Raw genomic sequence first — 8,663 nt, 5'->3', positions numbered from 1 at the left:
CCAGCTGCTCCCCTCAGCACTGTACTTCGTTGATCTGCCTGTTCTGCTCCCCACTCTCTCTCTGGTGAATCTTCTCACCCTCTGTATCTCTGACCTGTACCCCAGTTCTGTACGAATAAATAAAAAAAAAGTATGTTAAAAAAAATAAATAAATAATGAAGCTGCACTGTTCCTCCCAAGAGAATGAGAACTCCACTTGGCTAAATTGTCAGTAAGACATTTTTCTTTTAGTATATTATTTATCCTTCTAAGTATAAGATTACAAAATTTAATTAGCGTAATTTAACTACCTTAAAACAGCAACATGTTTTGACAACTCTGTAAACTCTTGTCTTCTTTTTTTACCCTCTCCTCTACCTCTTTCCATTCTCCACCCTACAAATTAGCTGATCTGGAATGCTAACCACCTTGCTTAGGGATATGTCCCTTTTATTAAGAGGTTTATATTAATCACACCTCAACAATGCCATGTATGTTTCCATCAACCTTGATGTCAGCTTAGCTCTCCACTCATTTTTCTAAATAAGTGATAACTGTTATACAGAAGTAAGTTAGTTGAGGGTAGTGTTATCACAAAAGCCACAAACATGAAAGTTCAATATTGCTGGTCAGCAAAACAAGTGAAAAACTAATCTCTTTACCAGAAGTTTTCTGGATAGTGTAATAAGAAATGAAAAACAAGCTGGAAGAATGAGAAAGAGGGGGAAGAAAGACAGAAAAATAAGACAAAAGTTTTGTGAGGAAATTTATTCAATGTTTCCCCCCAAAAGGCAAAGAAAACAGAAAATTGGTATCAGAAAATACTGTTGGAAGTTTCTTGGTTGGCCAATTGTCTATACAACCAAATTTCCTTTGGCAGAGCTCTGGGAATACGTGTTCATCAAGCACATTTTTGACAAATAAGTTGGCAGTAACTCACTTTTCTTTCCTTTAGTCAAGATTTTTTCCTTGTGTTTTTAAAGACACATCAGATATAATGATGATATGTAAAGGTTATAAAGGTTATGATATAAAAGGTTAATTTCTCATGGGTAGGCGTATTCTTAAGAAAACAAATTCTTAAAAAAAAAAACAGTAAGTCAAACAAATTAGCCACTTTCCCACTTTTATTCAGCTTTGAGTGACACATTTGTTTTTTCTCTAGCAGTGATGTTCCACAGTGTTGAGAACCTTAGTAACTTTTAATGATTTTTAAAAAACATTGTTCAGATTATTTTAAAGTATATTTTAAAATGTCAACCCTTCATAATTTTTGCACTTATTCATTGACATTTAAACTTAATTGTAAAATGCATGTAAATTTTAACATTCTAACTATTTTAATGTATACTTAAGTAGGGTTAAATGTAGTCAAATTGTTTTGCAATCAGTCTCCAGAATGTTTTCATCTTGCAAAACCGAAACTCCATACCTATTGAACAACTCCCAACTTCTCCCTTCCTCCAAACCCTGGCAAATGCCATTCTACTTTGTGAGTTTATCTACTCTAGATATCTCATGAAGTAAAATCATTCAGCATGTGCCTTCTAGTGACTCACATATTTTACTTAGCATAATTGTCCTTGTAACATCTGTAAGAATTTCCTTACTATTTAATAATGAAAAATATTCAAAGGTATGTATGTACTATATTTTGTTTATCCACTAATCTGCTGATAAAGATTTGGCTGCTTCCATCTTTCACATGTTGTAATGCCACTTTAATATTTATTTACTTTAATGTATTTAGTATGCATTTACTTTAATGAATTTCTTAAAATGATTTTTAATGGTATAAAAACTTCATTAGTGCTGTAATTTTGTTTTACTTCTTAAAAAACAAAACAAAGCAAAACAAAAAATCCCTGTCAGTCCTGGGGAACATTATCTTCAGAAGGAAAATGTCACACAGAAGAAGCTATACTCTTTCTTCTTTCCTTCTTTATATGATAACAGGGTTTCTTAAAAATAGTAATAAAAGGCCCTCCCTGGTGGCACAGCAGGTTAAAGCACAGCATTACGAAGCTAAAGCCACTCCAACAGGAGTTAGATCCCTGGCCCAGAGGTGACCCACATGGCACGGCAGACCTCTCCTGACCCACCCGCTGCTCCCCTCAGTAGTATATTTCAGTTAATCTGCCTGTTCTGCTCCCCACTCTGTCTCTGGTGAATCTTTCCACTGCCCCTGTACCTCTGACCTGTACCCCAGTTCTGTATGCATAAATAAATAAATCTTTAAAAAAAATAGTAATAAAGAAGTTTATACTAAGAAAATGACATTATAATTGAAAACTTAGTCTAGAAACCCCACTCTTCACTCTAATATTAGCAGAAATAAACAATGTCACTGCCCTGCTTCTTTTTTAATTATCTTTATCAAGGTAATATTGAGTTACAACCTTGTATATGTTTTAGGTATCCACCATATTTCACTGCCCTCCTAACTTTGCTTCTACTTTTCTCCCCCTCCAGACCTCTCACCTGATAGTCTCAGTTATGTATCATACTTCAAGAGTTTGTTGATATCTATTCCTTGCCCTTTTTTTGCTTATATTTCACATGTGTGTGAAATCCTGGTATTTATCTCTTTCTGACTTATTTCACTTAGCATAATGCCCTTCAGTTTCAGTCACATTGTCATAAATATTACTGCACTATTTCTATATGAGTTAGTGAAAGCACACCAGAAACAAGATAAACTCAATCACAGTAATCACCTCTGCTATAAATTTCTTTCCCTTTTCATAACATCTATTTGATATCAATGTACTTATTATTCAAATTTTAATTTATTAATAACCCCTACAAACTCTGAGATTGATCTAATCTGAATTTAGTATTTCCTAAATGTTATGGAATTTTAAAGATGAAGTCCAGGTTTTCTTTTCCTGCAGAAGTCCTTCATTCATAAATTCCTCTGGAGTCTATAAGGAAATACCAGACAACAAAGACTACTATGAAATTAGTTACTCAACACATACCCAACATATGTTGCTCAATGAATATACTTAACAGTTGAACTGGAAATACATGTTTTTATATTGTTGTGCTTTTGTTAGTGTTACTGAAAACTGGTGACAATAAAGTTAGTGTAGATAGACACAGAAGCACTGCTCTTGTGTATAATTCAAGTTGACACTGACAATTTAGATAAATTGTTGTAAAGCACCCCCCCCTTTTTTTTTTGGTATTTCAGTAACTCACTCCTAAATATGAGATTTAACTAGAGTAACTTAGTTGTCTATAAGTTGTCTATAAGTTGTCTATAAGCAATACTGTTGGTTTTTCTCTCTGAAACATATATATTGAATTATTTAGTTAATTCAAAAGTGTGAAAAGAAAGTTCCTTATTTCCTTTTAGTTGTTTTACTTTGTCAGTGATTTTGATTCACCACAATTTTCCTCTAAGACTTTTTATTACAAAACTTCAAGTTTAGGAAGTTCTCTCAATTATTTCAAAATTATTGAATAATTTTTCAGTTCCTTTGTCTCTTCTTGGTTTCCTATGGCTTAGAGTTCCCTTCCTCATGCTGTCAGATAATTCTGAAAGTGTTTTTTCCAATCTTTTTTCTTTGTATCTCTCATTCCTTTGGTTCTTTTCATATTTGTATTCATATCTTTGAGAATACTGATTTGTTCTTCCATATCATTTATTCCACTTCCCCAGATTTCCCCCACAACTTTTATCTCCTCCACTGATACCTGAACAACCTACAGTTCTTTTATTTTCTTAAAGTTTCAGTCTAAATTTTGTCAATTGTGTTTCTTATAGCATTCTTTTCCTTCTCTGCATCTCTGACTTGTTTTTTGAGAGGGTTTGGGTGTTATGCATGTTTTTGTCTTCTTAGTCATGGCTATTTTGAATTCTTCATCAACAGAAACAATTTTTCTCTGTCATTGTTGTCCAGCTCTGTAATATGAAATTCTTTCTGTGGTGCTCTCCTGAGGACTTCCTCTGCCATTGATAGTTGGGCTGTTTTGGTGTATGAGTCTTCCCCTCGTCACCCCCCATTTACTTAGTATTGGGTACTGCTACTGGGGTTTTGTAAAACCTGGTGTGGTGCTAGAACTTCCCCCAAAGCTTGTTTGAGCAATTTTTCTGGCAGTTAGTGGGGCAGGGATGATGCTGAGTCAAGAAGCTGAATTATTGGGACTTCTCCTTACCTGGGAATAATGGGTCAGGGCCTATTTTTGATGCCCAAAGAGGGTAGAGGGTTAAAATGGATGTACTTCCTGGTATGTTGGAAGCCTTTTTTGAATAGTTAGATCCTGTAAAGATGTGACTCAGGTCTCTGTCCACTCCCCAGAAGCTGGGTATGCTTTGAGTCAGGCATGCTCACTAAGAGTCCCTGATATAAAACAAAGCCCTGTGAAGCCCAGCTTGTGGTCTCAGTTTGCTGGAAAATGCCAGCATGCTGAGTGGGATGTACTCCCTGGTGTAGCTGTGTGCTGCCTCAAGGGGTGGCAGCATTAGGAGTGATATGTAATGAAGAAAAGACAACTCATAGTCCAAGTAGAAAAAGAGAGAGACCTAGAGGGGCTCACGCCTCTGGAAGTACAATTCTAGAGGGACTTCCACATCTGAAGTGCAGCTCTTTCACAAGGGCAGTCTCACATTTATTGAAGATTAGGTTCAGAGAAGATTAGGTTCAGAGGAATATACATTATAGGGATGGTATTGGTGATGCATGATTGTCTGCCACAAAGTACATGAGGGTGATTAGGAGTTGTTGCCTCGGTGAGCAACAATGTTCCCACTGATCAGATATCCTGTTTCTAGTTTCTATTCTCTCTTAACTTTTTGTTAAAGTAATCTAGCTGCTTAGGCTAATCTTGCCATGAAATCTACCTGCTGTTTCAGCAGATGCTGGTTTCCCAGTATGTTCTTTATATCAAGACTTTTGCCCTGGTGAGAGGCCCCTGCCTTACTTTATGTTTGAACTTGACCAGCAAGAACTCTAGGCACCAAGACAATATCCAGAGAACAAAAAGGACTGAGGATCCCACATCTGTGGGTCCAGACTGGGTAGCGAGGTCCTACAAATGTATAATTCAGTCCCCTGTCTGCTACTGAGGACCTGCTGGCTGGGCTTGCAGTCTGGGGTAGTCACCAAAGGATTGTTGAGGGTCCCCAACATAAATTTCTTCAAGGCCCTGGTTTAGGAATCAGTATTTAAAAGTTAAATTGTATAGAGAACACATCAATGGTATTTCTAAGTGAGTAATTTACCTCATTTGTAAAGATAAAATTAAGAGTATTTTAATATACTGATTTTTAGTATGTGATTGGTTTGGATTTTTCTAAAATGATTATTATTTAAAATCACCTCATTTAAGCTTTAGAATTCAGGGAATGTTTTGTGGATATATAAAGTCTCATCCTCTCAAACTAAGCACAACCTTCTCCTGTTATAAATCTTTGAGGTCCTGTCACTCATAGGATAAAGCTTGTATCCCCAGATAGTCACCATGCCTATGAAAGTTAGCAAAATCTTCCGGAATTTCTTTAAGGAAATGCCAGCTAATCCTCTTTCTAGGAATTTTTGTACATGGTTATTACTATGATTCTATCTGAGGGCAACAGAGGATTTTATATGATTTACATAATTATAATTTCTCTACTCAAGTACCAACTGATCACCGAAATATATACTTAGGTTTCTTGTGTGGTTCATAGGTTCCAATACCACTCATATATTCAGTGGACTCAGTTGAAAGCTCTATGGGGTTCAATGTATATTTGCACTCACAGTTAAGCTGTGAAAGGTTCTATAATATGATTAGCAAGAAAGACAGACATAGATAAAATCTGAAGTAATCCATTTACAGATTCCTGCTGCTTTCTCTTTTCCTTGAGACATACAGTGAGTACACTCCTTTCTCTGCCAACAAAAAGTGCCATGATATATGTGCAGTGTTTCTGCTCAGAGAGCCCATTAAAGAGACCAACATTTTTATTGGCACTGTCATGTGGACACTCTTAACCTACCAATTACTGAGATTCCAGACTCTCAGAATAAAGCAGGAGTTCACCATACATTACAATATTTGTGCATTCTCGATATAGTGAATCATCCTTAACCATAGATAAGAATGTAACATTCCAAAAGCCAAGTACCTATAAGCCAGGCAAAGTCCAAATTTGTAAGCAAAGATAACAGACTTGCTGTACTATTCTTTAACACTTTTTCTGAAATACATAGGAAATAGATATTTCATGTATATCTCTTTCTGTACATGTAGTTAGCGGAATTATACTTGATACCTTAGCCAGGGCTTTGAAGGACTTTGCACTAAATTGAGAGATCTCAGCAATCCCTTAATGACTACCACTGTTCATGTTAAAGGAAATATTGTTGCCCTAAATTTTTAGATATTATTATCATTAGAATTACTAGCAATGGTCATTTTAAATAAACATTAATATTATTAATAATTTTGCTGTATTTCTATTAGCAATTATCATTAATGGTGAAAATATTATTAAATTCTGTAATTAATGTAATTTACATTATTTCTATGTAATATTCATAATAATTAATTTAATGATCATTATTCACTCTTTGAATGTTTCAGTTTGCCATGATCATGAAAATCCAAGGTGATACTATGATTTTGTCTTCTAATCTATTACCTTCTTTAACAGGACAAATTTTTGACAATTTGAAAAAACCAACCATGGATCTCAGGCGTGTGAAAGACTATTTCTCCTGGCTCTACTATCAATACCAAATCATTAGCTGCTGTGCTGTCTTGGAGCCCTGGGAGAGATCGATGTTCAATACTATTTTACTGACCATTTTTGCTATGGTGGTGTACACTGCCTATGTCTTTATCCCAATCCACATCCGACTGGCTTGGGAATTTTTCTCCAAAATATGTGGTTATCATAGTACAATATCTAACTGATCTTGCTTGTATTGCATACATATGTTATTTGCAAATTATTGATTTAGGTGAATACTATGTCTTCTTTCATTATCTGACCTGAAAAATCCTTTCTTCTCTATGCACTGTTATATCCTCTCTGAAATTTAAGGTGTCTCTTTAGGTTCTTTTGTACATGCTGCAGTGTATATCAGACCATAAGATATATAGTGCCATTACCTTGGTACAATATGTTCCTAAATTAAACATATAAGTTTAGATTTTTCAAAACTGGAAATTTCATATAAGTTTTCTAGAAAATAGGCTCATAAAAGACCTACCAGAATTGTATTTAAAAGCCTCCCTTGATACCTATAATAAAGGATATATTTTTAAAAATTTGTTCATAGACTACTATAAAATATATCCTATCCTTGTTTACAATATATAGAAAGATGTGAATTAGTTATATAAGTCCCCTAGAGTCTTATTTTCTAACAAGTTGCTAATAACTAAAATTATTTTACTTCAAGTAAAAAACAAAATAGACTAGAGCAATTATTCCTTTTAGTTGCATCATGTCTTTAAAAGCCTGCCTGTAGGAGTTTAAAATCAACTATGTTGATTTTAGATAATACAGTAAGTATTAAATACAAAATAATTTTAAGTGTAAGAAACAAAATATAATCAAAGTAAACTCAGATGTGTGACTTGTGATGCTGCCTTGCCTTGCATGATGCTGAAGAGAAAAAGAGAAATTTCTTTCACTGGGTACATGTGGTTGGAATGGAAAAGGCATGTATTGGACTACAGGGGAAAAGATAATAAAACAGGCTAGAAGTAATAATTCTATCTGCAGGAACTCCATAGCTCTAGTTAAATGCTTTTTTATAGTAGCTCATTTGCTGAGCAAAAACAAGTTTATTAAATTGTCTTCACAGTATTTATCTTAGAAAACAAATACAAGTTTTTTTAATTATACTGCTGAATCAATTGTGAATGCCAAAGAAAAATCTTGTAGTTTTTATTGCTTCTACAATTAAATCTTGTAGTTTTAATTGTTAAAATATTAATTTTAACAATTAAGGAGTTTGTTTTTGTTTTTGTTTTTAGTTTTCTGAATAATAATCTTTATTTGTATTATAAAAAAAATTTCAAAGATAACTAAAGATTCTTAGCATGCCAACATAACTTGCATGTTGTTTTAAAAAATAGCAAATATGTATTTAGAAATTAAACCAAACATGAGCATGTAGTTATGATTTTTGTAATATGAATTTAGCTTTAATTTTATAAATAAAATATCCACCTTCAGATTTGCTTTATCCTTATTTTTCATTATCTATCTGCTTAATCTATTTTTCACCCCAAATTCATCATTTCTTATTTCAATATGACAACTGAACTTAAAATTGTTGAGTAAAACTAACTCTTATTAAGATTTTCTCAATGGAAGGTATGTTTTATATGTTGAAATAGTTACTAACGTCTCCGAGTTACAGATAGAGAATTGGAAAAAGCAGATTTCTTGTCCTGTAGCTGCTAGTGGCAAAACAAGGAAGAATGTCCAGATCATGCCACACTGAAGTATTTGCCACCAGGAAGCTCATGACAGGAGAAATGAGCAAACTAAAGTTATTAGATGTCACTCACCAATGTTAAGAAGCAGAATGTCATAAAATATAAGGGCTATATGAGGAGACAGCTGAGGTCTGAGGAAAAATAAAGGTCCCAGCTTTTGCCTTTGTTGCTTACCTGTGCGTTGTTTTACCAATTTCTATGCTTTCCAGGCCCTTCGTCTATTTTGAAAGACTGTT

At 34.1% G+C, this 8,663-nt stretch overlaps 1 protein-coding gene across 5 annotated transcripts in view; it reads left to right on the top strand.

Annotated features, from left to right (window-relative positions):
* Window positions 1-7,845, top strand: part of SPTSSB (serine palmitoyltransferase, small subunit B) — a 41,113-nt gene extending 33,268 nt beyond the window's left edge. For all 5 annotated transcript variants that reach the window (XM_012731601.1, XM_012731598.1, XM_012731594.1 and 2 more), the window contains one exon: window positions 6,626-7,845. In XM_012731601.1, coding sequence (XP_012587055.1) covers window positions 6,658-6,888 — 231 coding nt within the window. In that variant the 5' untranslated portion in view covers window positions 6,626-6,657 and the 3' untranslated portion in view covers window positions 6,889-7,845. The remainder of the gene's footprint in view (window positions 1-6,625) is intronic.
* The last annotated feature ends 818 nt before the right edge of the window (window positions 7,846-8,663 follow it).

The sequence above is a fragment of the Condylura cristata genome, unplaced genomic scaffold, assembly GCF_000260355.1.
Source record: "Condylura cristata isolate star-nosed mole 26May11 unplaced genomic scaffold, ConCri1.0 scaffold00003, whole genome shotgun sequence".
NCBI lineage: Eukaryota > Metazoa > Chordata > Mammalia > Eulipotyphla > Talpidae > Condylura > Condylura cristata.
The sequence above is the reverse complement of the archived record's forward strand: the minus strand, read 5'-3'. Positions and strand labels throughout refer to the sequence as shown.